Here is a 15,621-nt window from a genome sequence, read left to right as displayed (position 1 = left end):
GCATCGGCGTGAAGTGACTAATTCTCAGCTCAGACTGCTGTTTGCTGTTGGGCTTCACTAACTCTGAAGTCTGAGCCCGTCTCGTCGCCTGCTTTCCGCAGATTATTTGATTCTGGATCCTAAAAGTGACTGGAGTGTAGTAGCGCTTGTGTTCACGCCTGTAACTGCGCAGCATCTGTTTTCAAAACACACAGGTCTTAACAAAAAAAAATTGTTTTGGCAATCCCTACTTTCCATTTAAAATTTATGCCCTAGAATTTCAGAAATTCTGTACGTTATGATGTTACATATATATACTACAACATTTTTCCCTTAGTGGCTCGTGTCAGTAATGTTGGTGGTGTGTTCCTCTTTTCCAGCCTTTGGGTTCTGTGAGTTCGGCAGCCCAGACGGCGGGCTGAGGGCTATTCGACTGCTTCATGACATGGACATAGCAGACAAGAAGTTAGTAGTCAAGGTGGATGCTAAAACCAAGACAGTTCTGGATGAGTATAAAGGTAATTTTAATCATGTCTTCAGCTGACAACCAATATTCCTTCCAATGCTGTTAGTTCAGGAACAGGAGAATCTCGATCCTTTACACATAGTCATTGCAAAAAGGAGAAGGGGGGGGGGGGGGTGAATATTGCCATGTCTGTTTCTCAGACTAGTATTTGTGCTGAACAGAACAATGATTTATTCTGCTAAATTTTTGCAATACCACGGTAAGATTGTAGCAATGATCATAGTTATATTTGATGTGATGCAGTTCTTTAAAGCAAATTTCTTACAGTCAAAGCGTTGGAAAGGTTCATTATTGCTAGAAATTTGGTGAAATTGTTTACTTGCCAATTTCAACATCTGCAGCAGAAAACCGTATGTTAGTACACTGAAAACCACATTTCAGAGGATTTAGTTTAATTTTTCACTGTGGAAAGAAACAAAATTTAAAAAAAAAAGTTTCTGCCTGTAACTTAAATATTTTTGGGCTACAAAAACTTTCACATTTTTAACATCAGTAAGGCAATGTTATCATTTGTAACACCTGAAAAACTGTTTAGTGCTGAAACTGAAATTAACATTTACATAATTAATATTGTGGTGTAAATTTGGACATACACAATACACGTAGATGCTAACAGTTCCAGGAAGGCCAACCGCAGTTATTAGAAATTCTTAAGACATAACATTGTTAAAATGTATATAGATAATTAACAAATATTTTTTTTGATAGGTACTAGATCATTACATTGCTTTAATGTGTGCAGGATGAAATAAATAATTTTTTTAATGCTTATTAACCGTTTCTTTAGCGCACAACGCTAAAGTGCTTGTTTTTTAAATTGTGTCACGTTGGCCAAACTTCATGAAACTGTTAACATAAGATTGCTGATGCTCACCATCATCTTTAATGTTATTAGTTAAATTATTTTTGCTTTTGAAGATATACACACACACACACACACACACACAGAGAGAGAGAGACAGACACACACACACACACACACACAGACACACACAGAGTAAAACCCTGTTAAGATGTTTTAAGCATCCAGTCACAGTTTTTCAAGGGACTGGATGCTTAAAACTTTTTAACAGGGAAAACTTCTTAAAAGGGAAAAGTAATTTCCAACGTAAAAATCTATTTTACTCAAATGACATGTACTGTATTCACACAAAAATACACTTACTATCATTGGCATGCTGGAATAACGGAACAGTTGACAGCCTTGAATTTCCAAACATTACATCCGAAATGTTCTTAACATTATCTGTTTGTAAACGTAAACAATCGTTCTGAAAATAACTGCGATATTTTAGTACAAATATTTCCGTTAAAAATCTGAAATTAAATTACCGGAAATGTTAACACGCGATTGTACACCAAGTACAAATATGAATTGTGTAATAAAAGGTTGCCATTTTGAGATGCTAGAACGTTCACATTTTTAATCAAGAACAAATATTTTAATTTTCAACTTTAAGCAATTGTGAATTACTGCAATATTGGGTTTGATTTATCGTTTTCCCCGTGTAAGTTCCCCGTTTGTTTTAGTTAATATAAAAAATCGTGAACATTTTGTTTAACAATGTTTCTACTGTAGCTTTCAGCTTGGAACTAAAGTTAGCGGTGCTGATGTCTTGGGTGCGAAAATAAGGCGTCTTCCAATTTTCGCATCTCTCGTTTATGTAAAAATGGCCGCCTTATATTCGGACCAATACGGTATTAAACGTTTGGAAATATGTAAATTTTTAAAATTAACCTTAAAAATTGTTGAAAAGCTTAAAGATTAACGATGTTATTTTATATTTTCCCTGAATGTTATATGCGGGAATCATATATAAAGACAAACGTTATGAAAGGGAAAGATTAACATAGGGATATATGGAAGTGATCAAGGGAATAATTTTTTGAACTTAATAAATGGGAAAACGTGTTACGCAAGAACGTCTTAAGCGAGTTTTACTGTGTGTGTGTGTGTGTGTGTGTGTGTATGTATATATATATATATTAGTGATGGGTCAATTCCTGTTTTTCCCTGGTTCTCGGTTCGGTACCGGTTCTTAAAAATCGGTTCTCAGTCCTCGGTTCTGACTTCAAAAATAAAATAAACATTATTCATACATTATTTATGAGGAGTTTCAAGTAATAAACTATTTATTGTTTCGGCTACAAAAAAGCACTAAAAAGCCTGTATCTAAACTTCCATCTTCAACAATTTATTGTTAATAACACTGAAAATAATAATTTTTTTGTATTGTTTTTTCCTCAATGTTTTAGTTGTATGCTTACAAAGAAATGCATTGGCATAATGTTTCAGTCTTTCAAAACAAATTAAAATGTTTAGTACAGTTTTCAAGCTACAGCAAACGCACCAACCTATTGTGAATGTAATATGTATTAGTGAAAAATAATTCTAAATAATATAGAGAACCCTTAATAAAACTAAAATTTACTATATTAATCTAGCAATTATCTCAAGAAAGGTACGTACACCCTCCTTTAAAACATAAAAATAAAAAGAAAATATTACAATAATGGAAATAAATTAAATTGATGGTGAACTTTCAAAGTATTAAAATAATAAATTGTCTACATCAAATTCAGTTTGTTTGCAGTCAAGTCAATTACTGCCACACTTCTGATGACATTTCTTACACAATTTGTACTGTTTTGTCGGAATAATTATACCTTAGAAGTGTCAACAAGAATTTCGTTTGTCCAGTCAATAGTAAAATACATCTACCATCCATACACCACTTTAAAAAAAAAAAAAAAAAAACATCTTTTATCACGTGTCCGCGGGATCTTCGTCAACGCTGCTATTACCACTAAAAACAGACGTGCCACTTTCAAAGCAATCCCGTTTGCCTAAAAGAGAAAGTTACTAGCCATTCCACTAGATGGCTGCAGATGCAGTGAACTTACACTTCACAGCACTGCACAAATGGCATAAAATGTTAGAATGCCGAAAATTATTACGGAAATATTTGAAATGAATCATCAATTCTATTTAACAAATATACTTTTGCAATTTTAATTGTTCTTTGTACACCAGTCACTCATACTTAGGTGTCAAAGACTCAATTAGCTGCCTATTTTAAAAACCATTGAACAAACATGGCGTCTTTCTGTTCTCATCTTTCTGCTGCGGCACGTTATAGAGTTGCACACATCTATGAACTTCATCTATGGCACCTTCAACTGTTATGTTTTGATTGTAAAACGTACTTTGTTTACAGATGTGACGAGAATATTAAATATTTTCACGTGTAATTTATTTTATAGTTAGAGATGAATATTATTTCACAGAAGTCCAAAAAAATAATTCGTATGTGAATTGGACGTGAGTTGAGCCATTTCATGCTGCAGTTAAGTTGTAGTGATGGACTATTTTCATATAGGGTTTTGCTATACTGCCGGTACCGGTACCGGCACCGACATTTTAGCTGGGGTTCTCGGTGCCGGTTAAAATGCTGAGAACCATAGGAACCGAGAACCGGTACCGACCCATCCCTAATACAGGGTTCCCACGCTCCTTGAAAGTCCTTGAAAAGTGCTTGAAATGGTTTGAAGTAATCAAGGGCCCTTAAAAGTGCTTGAAAAAACATTTAGGTGCTTAAAAGTGCTTGATAAAAATTTTACGCTGTTTACAAGAGTTATAATTACGTTGTATTTATTTGGGACAAGTTAAAAGTGGGGCACCGCAATTTAATTTTACGATATTTATGGTACGTTCGAATAGTTTTCACATAGATTAATGCCCTGTTTTTCGACGGCATACGATAAAATATCTTCTATGTACTATTTTTACCGGCAGTTATGGTGTCATCAATGTTTTTGTTCTGATAAAAGTTCGGTATAATGTTAAACTCAGCTATTTTGAAATGTTTCTGTTCCTGCGATAAGCTTTTATCTTTCTGTTTGTAAGTAATAGACAGAGAAAAAAAAAAATTCTGCACGTGTTCAAAATATATGTACTAAAATTTTCATAATACAGTATTTGGGTCCTTGAAATTTTTGAAAAAGTCCTTGAATGTGCTCGATAAGTGCTTGAATTTTTTTAGCTAAAAGGAGTGGGAACCATGTAATATAAATATATATATAACTGTAATAAATAAAGAGAGTGATATTTATTTATTTATGTCCGTCATCGTTACGCCATTGTTGAATCCAGCCACAAAGACTGTAACATATTCTCCTTATTCCTTTGAAGAAAATCCTTGGTGTTAACTACGAATCAAAGTCGGCAAGCTTTGATTCGACTTCAAATTTTTTTGAGCTTTGGACGCCCCTATTCATTATTGAACTCAAAAGTGAGTAAAGTTTACTAAAGGTAAGTAGAGAAAAGGTGAAATAATTTATTTATAAATTTGTTACATGCCGGCCAGCAGTATAAATACTTTAGGGGCTGACACAAACACAGAATGGACAGTAGACAGGACAACAACCAAGAGGTGGGCACTGCATACCAGTAAGCCACATCCAGGTGGGACACTACAACATTTAGCCTATACACAATGTGGTCACCATCTCTTAGACAGGCACCACTTACTACGACCATACAAGACTACAACACAAGGTGACAACTTAGATACAAAAATAACACCTAACACACAAACATGTAATAGTAAAAAAAAGTTATGTAGAGATTACATTAAATGATTTAAAAATATATATAAATAAAGTTAACGTTATGGATGGTGCAAAATATTTTTCATAATGAAGTAATTTAAGACTTATATACATAGTTTGGTGCACTATTTCTTTCAAAATATAAGGATCTATTTTATTTGCTATAATATCACATTAGTTTTATTATAACAAAAAAAACTTTGGTTTCATAACAAACATTTCTGCTGGTATTTTTTATAACTTACAAACAACTCTTAAGTAAATTACATTTTTTTCTTAAAATTATTAGTCTTATTATTTGTATTGTCTTAAATGTTTGGAACACTTTATTTTATACCATAACTTTCCAACTAAAGCGTGTTCATATTGGTATTCTATTCATTTTACTAGGAACAGAATATTGCCATACTTTTTTTTCTTCTTTTGAAAATTCTATATTTTACTTAACTATTGTATGTTTATAAATTTATTGAAACACTGATTTGCTATTATCTTTGTTTATGCCACACATTTTTGTGTCACATTTGTGTGTAATTTACTTTAGCTTAAAAGGAAACAGTTTTAGTTGACTGAAATATTTAGTATGTTTTTAATTATTTAAAGCCATAATTTATGTAGAGGGTGGACCTGTAGAGCATGGATCATAATTTTGCCTCTATGATGTTGGAAAGTACCCAAAATTGTGTAATAGAGATTGAGAAAACTCAAAATATTAATGAAGGCGGTAAATTCATTTATTCACTTTTAGGTGAATACGAAGATGTGACTTGATGTAAGTTTTTGGACATACGCCATTGCTAAGAACTTTTTCTGTTGAAGAAAAACTAATAAATAAAATAAATAAAAATACACAAGAAAGACAAAAAACACACACAATTAAGCAAACAATTGCTGTTGTCAACAAGAATATAAAAACCACAAAATATTCCGAAACAGAAATATGGTCAACAAACAAATAAAAAACAAAAAAAAAGTACTAAGTGAACAAGTGTTTGTTGACCATATTTCTGTTTCGGAATATTTTGTGGTGTTTATATTCTTGTTGACAACAGCAATTGTTTGCTTAATTATGCGTGTTTTTGTCTTTCTTGTGTATTTTTATTTATTTTATTTATTAGTTTTTCTTCAACAGAAAAAGTTCTTAGCAATGGCGTATGTCCAAAAACTTACATCAAGTCATGCGCTCCCATTGCACAAATCTTTTAAAGATAACACAAAGATGTGAATTTGAATATTTGTACATACACTAGAGTCCCGTTATAGCGAGGTGCCACGGTTCCGGGTCTGATCCTCACTATAACCGTGTCCTCGCTATAGCCGAATTGGACAAATTTTGGCCCCCAAAAAATAAAAATTAACCGAAAATAGCATAAAAATTGTGTTTAAACCTGTATAATTGGAAAATAGCAGGTTATAATAACGAAATCTTAATTTCTGTGAGCAGATGTGTGAATTCTCTTTAAAACGATACCCCATAAGTACGGATGCGATCACCGATTACGTAAAAATAACCAGAATACCCTACCAAGCCACGTAAGTATAGCATCTCAGCAAGTGGCCGACGCAGCATTGTCCTGCTATCTATCGTCGACGCGGGCTGTCTGCTGGCGGCCATGTTGGTTCGGGGTGTTGCTAACAGGTGGTGCTAGTGTAGCGCGACGATTTAATTCCTTACAAAAAAGCAGGAGTGCTGCTGCGGTAGGGATGGGAAATATAGTTCTTTGGAAAGAACTAGTTCGTTCGGAACTAGTCACTTCAAAGACTTGTTCTTTAGGAACCGTTCTATTGAACTACATCGGTCGCGGACTGTATCGCGGTTTCCAATGTTTAAACAAAATATTCCATACATGACACCAACACAATCGTTACAGACTTTTTGTTTTATGGGCATTTCTTTTTCTATAAATAAAAGAGGCACACAGTAATCCGATGCTTGTAAACAATATCTCCCATTACAAATGAGCGACTATCATATTGTTTTTCTTTCACACACTTCTTACATTTTTGAATGTGTATTAATTTATTTTCTGCGAGTAAAGTGCTTATTTTCACTTGTGTACAAAACAAAGTAATGGTATAGTGTTTTCTCATCTGTGACAACCTAAGCTGATTTTTTTCGTATTAGGTAAGTTTTATTATGTTTCTTTAAATTTTAGTGTAGTTTTGTAATGTGTGGTCTATGTGTTATTAAAGTTTAATTTCAGATTGTATAGGCTATCTGAAATTTAACGTAATTACACTTATTTACGTGACACGTTTTTTAATGCCAATATGTAATGTAAATGTCTAAAGAATATTAGATAAAAATTTAGAGTTCACGATCGTCAAACGATACATCATTGCGCAAGAAAGAACGAAACGAAAATAATGACCGACAGCGTGAACTATCTATGTCTTTGAACTAGCTAGTTCAGTGTGTATATGTACTCCCTTTCTCTTCGGTCTTCGTAGTTCAGATGAGTACTTGGAACGTCTCTGCTTGGAACTGACAAAGCGATGGGGAAATAATGGTAAGGGGGGAGATGAGACAAAATAAAGAACAAACGTAAGAGAGGGAAGAAAGCAAGAAAGACGTGGCATATTGGGTGACAGTGGTTGGCAAGGGGGGGGGGGGGGGGGGTATTTTTCGCGCATGCGCAGTAAGGACCAAACAGAGTAGGAGAAGAGAAACACGCAAAGAACGAAAGAACGATTGTTTTTGGTAACAGCGAACTAGTCACCTAGTTCGCTCGTCAGAACAGTTCCAAATGAACTGGTAGTTCGCGAACTACCCATCCCTATGCTGCGGCAACGCACGTACGCCTCAAACGTAATAGTCGCTGGAAAACTATACTTTTCATTTAAAGAAACCTGTCAACTTTTTTAGAAAATAAATTTGGGATTAAACTCAAACCATCACCACCCCTTTTTCGGACAGATACCCCAACAACTGACCGAAACAAAAGTTACAAGAAAACTGCCCTAGCGATTCGGAAATAAATATGGTAGTGCCGACTAGAGGTGTAAAAGTAACGAAAAAATGTGTAACCGTATGTATTCGTTACTATAACAATTAGTACTCGTTACTATCGTTACGTTACTCGTTACTTCTGATACCGCATAACATGCTATGTTATGTTGCAGCAACGAATCCAGTCGTATTGCGTACGTGTACAGTATGACGTCGCGTAAATAATAATAAATAGAATATAAACAATTAATATTTGATAATTAATAGTTTTTGTTAACCAAGAAACAAATCTCATTAGAGCGGCTTTTTAATATTATCTCTTTTAAGATAACCATTAAAAAAACGTGAAAATACGCGATTATAAAAACAAAAACATACATATTTCTAATTTGTAAAAAATACTTTCTTACGTTGTTTCTGTTCCAATCTCAAACTTTGTCTACACACGGCACAGATAACTAACGGAAGTTTGATAAAAGAAAGAAAGGATGGGATTCTATTTTTAAGCCACGCACTTAGGTGGCGACTGCACGGCTGAAGAATGTGACGCGTCAACGGCAAGATGTCTAGTGGCGAGCGAGAGGGGTGGAGATAAAGCAGACAAATAAAAGCGCGCTACAAGCGATCACGGCGTAAATTCCTCAAAAATACCTCGTTATAGTCGTGTTCTCGCTATTACCGTGCTCGCTATAACGAGATTCTACTGTATTTGCAAATAGAAATATTTAATATGTTCATTCGTATTCATAGAAAATAATTTTTTCTGAATACATTTTTATTGGTATTCACAAGTACAAATATGCCCATCGCTAGAGGGCGGGGGATGAGAGCCTGGTGCCACGTGACAATTATATTCTACAGGAGGATGACAAGGATCAACCTGGGGTGTCTACAGTATCATGTGAAGTACAGCACTCGCCAGGAGAAACGCAGCACAATGCTCTTCCAAACACATATTTAAAATGTTCGACTTGTTAATCAATATTTCACTGTCCCTTCAAAAGTGGTTGTAATAGACGGGTGGTCGTAATAAACTGGGTTGTAACAATGGTGTGTAACTGAAAAAGCAAGTAGTGAATACCCGATGCAGAAATAGTCGATTCTGTTACAGGTTCCGATAACTAATATTTCACCTATTGTGTAATTGATAACTAATATTTTTTCATGATTTAAAAATATATACTTTCAGAAAGAGCATTGTTTCAATTGAATTTTTGTTTCCTCTATCAGCAGGAGTGACTGTCAACAGTGTATTTAAAAATGTTGTTATTTACTAACTGCAATTCATTATATATAGAGCCACGGAATTTTCGCACATTCATTTAGTCGCAAGCTAGAATGCAAACCTCCACACTGTCGCACTGTGTTCATGATTGGACCGCAGTTATCTGGACACGCCCCTCTACGACCGTGAGCCAACGATGTCCAGCTAGGAGAGAAGTGAGCGAATCAGGTGGTGCCAAATAACAAGGACAAAAATGTTCTCGCTAAGAAATCAACCAATGGGAAAGTAAACATGGATCGAGCACACCTATAACTTTGAATTCTATCCTGAGGCCAGAGGAATCCGCAAAATTTCCGGGACTCTAATTATATATTATTCAAAGTCTCAGCTGTTGGTCACAAACTCTTCAAACCAATGTGAGTTGAAAACCTTTGCACATCACCAATGCACGGTGTGTGGCACTACGTGTACCGGCCCGTTGCAGTGGAGCGGTGGAAGAAGGTGAAGGGGAGGTCTCCGCTGCCGGACGAGATGCCGGACGACGACGAGTACCTGGACGAGGCGATGCAGACCTCGGACAAGATGGCGCTGGACCGCATCGCTGCCACCATGGAGGACTATGAGTCTGACATGACCAACTACTCGGGCCCTGCGAGGGAGCGCTCTCGCAGCAGTGAGTACACTTCGAACTTTCAACAAACACTTCACCCGGCCAGCGGCTCTGTGCTGAGTATCATTGCCACATGTCATGCACAACTTGCAATACTTTCATTCATGTTTACTTAAAATAAGTTTTTTTTTACTTACCTTAAAGTAAAGAATTAGCATATGATTAACATGTTTAAATTTGAAATAATTTCATATGTTCCTCCGGTAATTGCATTAATAAAAGTCTCCTTACTTATGACAATGTTAATTTCGCTGTGTCGTGGGAAAGTATAAAGTATTTTTTATAGAATAAACTAAAATATTTTCAAATGATCATTTACCAAGAACCATTTATATTTAAGCTATCTTTTGTATTTCTGGGTATTATTTGGCGTGAAGTTGTCGAACAGTGCCTAGAAGCTAAACTGAAGGTGGAATGCAGCTGAAGCCGTCCGTGTTGTTCCAGGCTCCGACAATAAGGAGAGGAAGATGTCGCGTACGCAGGAGAAGCTGATCAAGCTGAGTCAGAACCAGGGTGATCCGCAGGACCCTCCCCCGTCAGACGCAAGCGCGGTGAGTCCTCCTCTCCTGGCCGAGCTCCCGAGCTCCCGGCTCCCGCTCGCTGGTCTCCGCTAACGAGAGCTGTTTGCTTCTTGCAGTTCGAGGACGTCGACATAGAAGAGGGCAAGCGTGACCTGATCACCAGAGAGATTGGCAAGTTCCGGGAGATCATGAAGGTAAACATTTATTGTGTTTCTTCTTCTTAAGTTTACATGAAATTAACTTTGTAGTGAGCAGAGGCCTTTCTAATTTTGGTCAGTAATATTAATCACGTGTTGTTGTCGGGGCATTACTTCATTATGTTTTTTGAAGTGGCAATGACATTTTAAAATTTGATGTAATTTTATAATTTATGAACATCTACTTGTAAATAAATTCGTAAACTATTTCTTATAATTGAGAACAGGCCATAAAACAAATACTACCTTGAAATAAGTTTTCGGAGTACGTTTTCAGGGGCAGCTTGTACAGGTATTATTAAATTACTGTAACTTTTGAACTTCTTACTTGTGTATTCCAAATTTTAGTATCCACTAAAATGTTAGTTATTATTTCATCTACACATTTGGGTGATTTATTATTTTTTTTACATTAATGATATACAGAGACGTAATACAAAGAGTTTTGGGGCTATATATAATGGTGACTATTATATTTAAATGTTTTGTTTATTAAATGCTAGTGGAGGAGTGCTCTAGAAAATGTGATGTGGTTTGGTGTAGAGTTGAATAGTAAAGCCACGGTAGGTTATAGACAGGCAATTACTGTGACAAACGTGACGATTGTCGTTACTTCCTCACTTAAACCTAGGCAGCCGGCTGGGAAGTGTTGCAACGAGTGGCGAGCTGTTCTCGTTGCCTTGTTTAGTGCAAGCGTCTAGAGTGGTGAGTATGGACTCTGCCACAACCCGCTCGGTGAACGTAGCCTGCTTGGAACGCCCGGTCGGAACCTCCGTGGATGGAGGCGCGTGCAGTACCGTAGCCGGTAGCTGTGGCGACTCAGCAGCTCGAGTGTTGTTAGTTTCCTGGCAGTCTTCTGCATATTTGAGCACACTTGCAGATCGGGTGGATCAAAGAAATTTACAAGGACGTATTGTAATCTAAAGATGCTTTTAATTTGAGAAAACAATAGACAACAGTTCTACCTTTCTCTCGTAGCGAAAGTTGTGAGAATGCATCTATGGCAGGTTCTTCACACTAGTTGGTAATAAACTTTCCGGGACTCTTGACAAATTTTGTTGGGCATGTAGCATTCACAGTAAGCACATTCTCCTTCGTGACCTCCAGTATTCTAGCTGTTTGGTGTCTTCAATATCGTGTTCTATCATATAATCGTCGCACATTTTATACTAAAATCAAGTCTGAAAAGTAGGGGTGCAATTTTTATGAGAGAAAAAAAATTGTCTGGTAAAGTTATTCATAAAAAAAACCCACTCATGGACAACACGTTTATTTAAAAAGTAGAGTATACAAAAGCATGCCAAACAATTTAAATTAACAAGTCATGCAAAAAAAACCATTCTTCTACTTTAAAAAGAAAAACATAATCTGTGACCCGAATGTGAGACTCAACTAACGCCTAACTATCGTCGTAGTACACACTTAACCACGAAAGAGTGCGAACCATCTAATGTAGTTAACTCGGCACTTGACAAAGAGCGCGCGTTGCATGCATTTGGCGAGATATCGATATTCGACTACGTGTGCACACATTATACGTGAAGCAACATAACCAAACATGAATGATGCCAACTAAAGCTGGCTACATTTTTATAACTATACACCGCAATGACGCAGACAAACAGATAAAGGTTATAACTAGTGGTGCACCGATATGACTTTACCGATTACCGATTCGATTACCGATTATGAGATCAATAATCGGCAGATACCGATTCAGTTAACGATTATAATGAACAAATTTTTTTAAGTGTAATAATGCACACAAAAATTTTTATTCCCATGTGAATTTAATAACAAGATTAGGTAAAATTGAGAATACAGTTATAATAACAGTATAAAAATATATAAAATACACTATTAAGTCATTGCAAAGTGTAAATTAAATTAACTTCTATTTATATTTGTTATTGTAAACAACTTGAACTACAGTCTAATAATTGTAATTTACAATGGGTAAGTTTTTGTTGCGGAAAACTAGCATTATTATCGACTATCACATAAGGTTGCATCGAGAAATTACCGTTTAACAATGTAAACATGTTGCTTTATTTTGTTCACTTGAGTTTATAGAAAAATCTTTCCACACTTCACTTTTTTTCTCCTACTCGCCATCTCACTATAATTATATAAAAATGACTCAAAACCAATTCTAGCACATGTGATTTTATTTATTTTTACTGAATGTATAAAATTATAAATACTTTTTCACTTTTCACGTCACATACAAATAACACAACAACGGATAATGTTACCAAAGATGCCCATAACTAGTTTGTTAAACGCAGTGATAAAAACTAGAAGGTATCGGAACCACGATTTTGAACCGCTACGACGACTCAAAAAGATCGATTGTCATAGACTCCACTGCAACTGCTTGTGGTATTTTGATTGCGTGCCATCTATTTTACGTCTCTGGCTATAGGTAATGTACAAGGCCACTAAACAATAGACGAAACGTAAATAAACGTGTAGGAAAAATGTATTTTTTATTGTTCGAGGCAATAAGATTTATTAAACTTAACAAAATATCTGTAATCATGATATGACGGAGTTAGATGAATTTTGTAATATATACAAATATTACCGTATTTCGTCTTAAAATGTGTAACAAAATATTACACAGTAATAATCTACTTAATTACACCGGGACGTAGATAATCGGCAAAGTAATAGTTAAGATAATCGCAGATTACGATAAATCGGTAAGTACCCAATACCGCCGATTACGATTCATCGGTATCCGCATCGGTGCACCACTAGTTATAACGTTTAAAAATGTCTTTAAAAGAAAATTTACACATTAGACAACTTCGTATTTTCGTTAATTAAATAAGTAAGTGGTAATGTCCGAAAAAATATTGAATTTCTACTTTAAAATACATTGTTTTATATGGAATAAATACCTACACAAAGCGCTCAGAATCTAATAGTGGGACCAAAAACATCATGCAACATTTACGCGAGAGGTTTTTTTAATCCAAATTTGACGCCCTAAAATAATTGGTGCGGTGATTATGCGATAAAACAAGGTACTTACAATTGTATTTTTTTTCTTTATGTATTGTATTTGTTTAAGTTAACTAATTCTGACCACTGTCACTGAAATCTATTTGCTGTGAAACTCTTTTTTCAGAAATGTTTGGATAAATATAGTGTATGATGTTTAGTAATTTAAAGTGGTTTTATCAAACTGTAGCCTAAAACTGGATTAAGAAGTGTGGGTGTATTGTCAATTACGTCCTCGCTCTCGGTGGTCCAAACAGGCTACAGTCACAAATGTAACTGATAAGCTGAGTGCTTAATATAGCAACTATTTATTTTATCTAATTGCTTTTTGGAACTCTGTAACCGCCATTGTGTAGGGGTATAACGTATAAGATATTCTTGGATTTTTGCATGTTTTCCTGTGTATACTATCAAAATTTGTGTTAAATTTTAATGGTTGTCACGGTTCTCATATCTGACATTGTTGCACCAAGTTGATCAGAAATTGTCATATTTTACTGAATGTGTAAATGATGTTCAGCAGCTGTTCTTTTGATGCTGCCGCTAGACCCTTTGGGTTGGCGGTGGAATTTGTAATATTTTAATCAGGGGCAAATGGGATAGAATCAGAAATTTAAGTTTTACAAATTCCAATAATCCCTATTACTTTACTAAGGAAAAAAACTGTCTTTATTATGCAGGTCAAAATCTTATGATAATGGGAGGATAGTGTCAAGAATTAGCACAAACCTCACATAGTACCATGAAATAATATGAAATTGATTTAATTTTACTACAACTACAAAATTAAAATATCTTTTTTGCAATATAATAATGAAAGTAGCTCATATTTACAAATTTAACTCTGTATTCACTCTTTTAAGTTATTTACGATCGCCGCGTACCTAGTTCAGCAATATTACTAACAGATTTGCAGCGAATTTTCACTCAAACCTGGCATTTTTATTTAGGTTAATGTTCGTAATTTTGTTTTCGTGTCGCAATGTCTGTAGTTGCAAAAATATATACCACAAAAAATCTTGACTCACAAGTGCACAAAACATTACTTAATAGTAACTAGTGGGAAATTACTTTCGATGCAAGTTTTTTTTACTCACAAATCACTCAAGAATTTTTTTGTAAATGATTGTACTTAAAAATTTTTATATCCATCCACAAATATTAGTGAATTTTTAGTTGTTTTTTTTTCAGTCATTTTTTTTTAAATGATGAATTGTTTTGTGGTAAGATTTTTTTATTATTATTTTTCAATTTGGATCAAAGTCAAAGACGAAGATTTAACCTTTCGCCATAGATGAAGTATATATCAACATCACTTAAATATTTTGCTAAATTAAGAATAATCTGTGGGTTCAGCTTTAAGTGCTTGAGATGTTAAATCAGCATATCCTGCATACCATACACAGAATAAGAACAATGTAGGAAACATTTAGCAAGTTAACCCACTATTTCTGCATGTTAATCAAAAGTTAAAATTTGTGAAAGAAAAAACTATTTGTGTGATAGCAAGATTAACTTATGAAGTACATATTAAACGTGAACCAATTACGATTATTGCACATGACTAAACATATTTTCAAATATCTTGAAAACAGTCTGTTGTGTTAATTCTAAAATACTATGGTACTCCCCTCCCCCTGTTTAAATGTATAATAATTCAGTGCCCAATAAATATAATTGGTCTTACAATTTTGTACAAATAATTTTGCTCGCTCTGTTTCCCTTTCCCGCTTTAGGTATGCACATCTTAAATTAATGAAAGAATTTTAACATTTACATACACTTGGTGTAATCTTTCTCTGCTATACAAATATTATGCAACTGCACCTTAATTCAGCTATTTTCCTATTGATGCATCTCGGAAACAATAAACCTTTTTCTGTAGATTATGAAATGATGAAGGTTAGACTAAAGCAACTCAACGTCAAGGAAA

General features: G+C 34.8%; 1 protein-coding gene across 1 annotated transcript in view; it reads left to right on the top strand.

Moving 5' to 3' along the window:
- The window catches only part of LOC134536711 (RNA-binding protein 25-like), a 91,642-nt gene that overhangs the window by 18,017 nt on the left and 58,004 nt on the right, over nucleotides 1-15,621 (top strand). The window contains exons 6-9 of the mRNA XM_063376581.1: nucleotides 360-497; nucleotides 9,776-9,964; nucleotides 10,406-10,512; nucleotides 10,599-10,676. Coding sequence (XP_063232651.1) covers nucleotides 360-497; nucleotides 9,776-9,964; nucleotides 10,406-10,512; nucleotides 10,599-10,676 — 512 coding nt within the window. The remainder of the gene's footprint in view (nucleotides 1-359; nucleotides 498-9,775; nucleotides 9,965-10,405; nucleotides 10,513-10,598; nucleotides 10,677-15,621) is intronic.

This window comes from Bacillus rossius, chromosome 11, assembly GCF_032445375.1.
Source record: "Bacillus rossius redtenbacheri isolate Brsri chromosome 11, Brsri_v3, whole genome shotgun sequence".
Classification (NCBI taxonomy): Eukaryota; Metazoa; Arthropoda; class Insecta; order Phasmatodea; family Bacillidae; genus Bacillus; species Bacillus rossius.
This window is presented reverse-complemented; position numbering and strand designations above follow the sequence as displayed.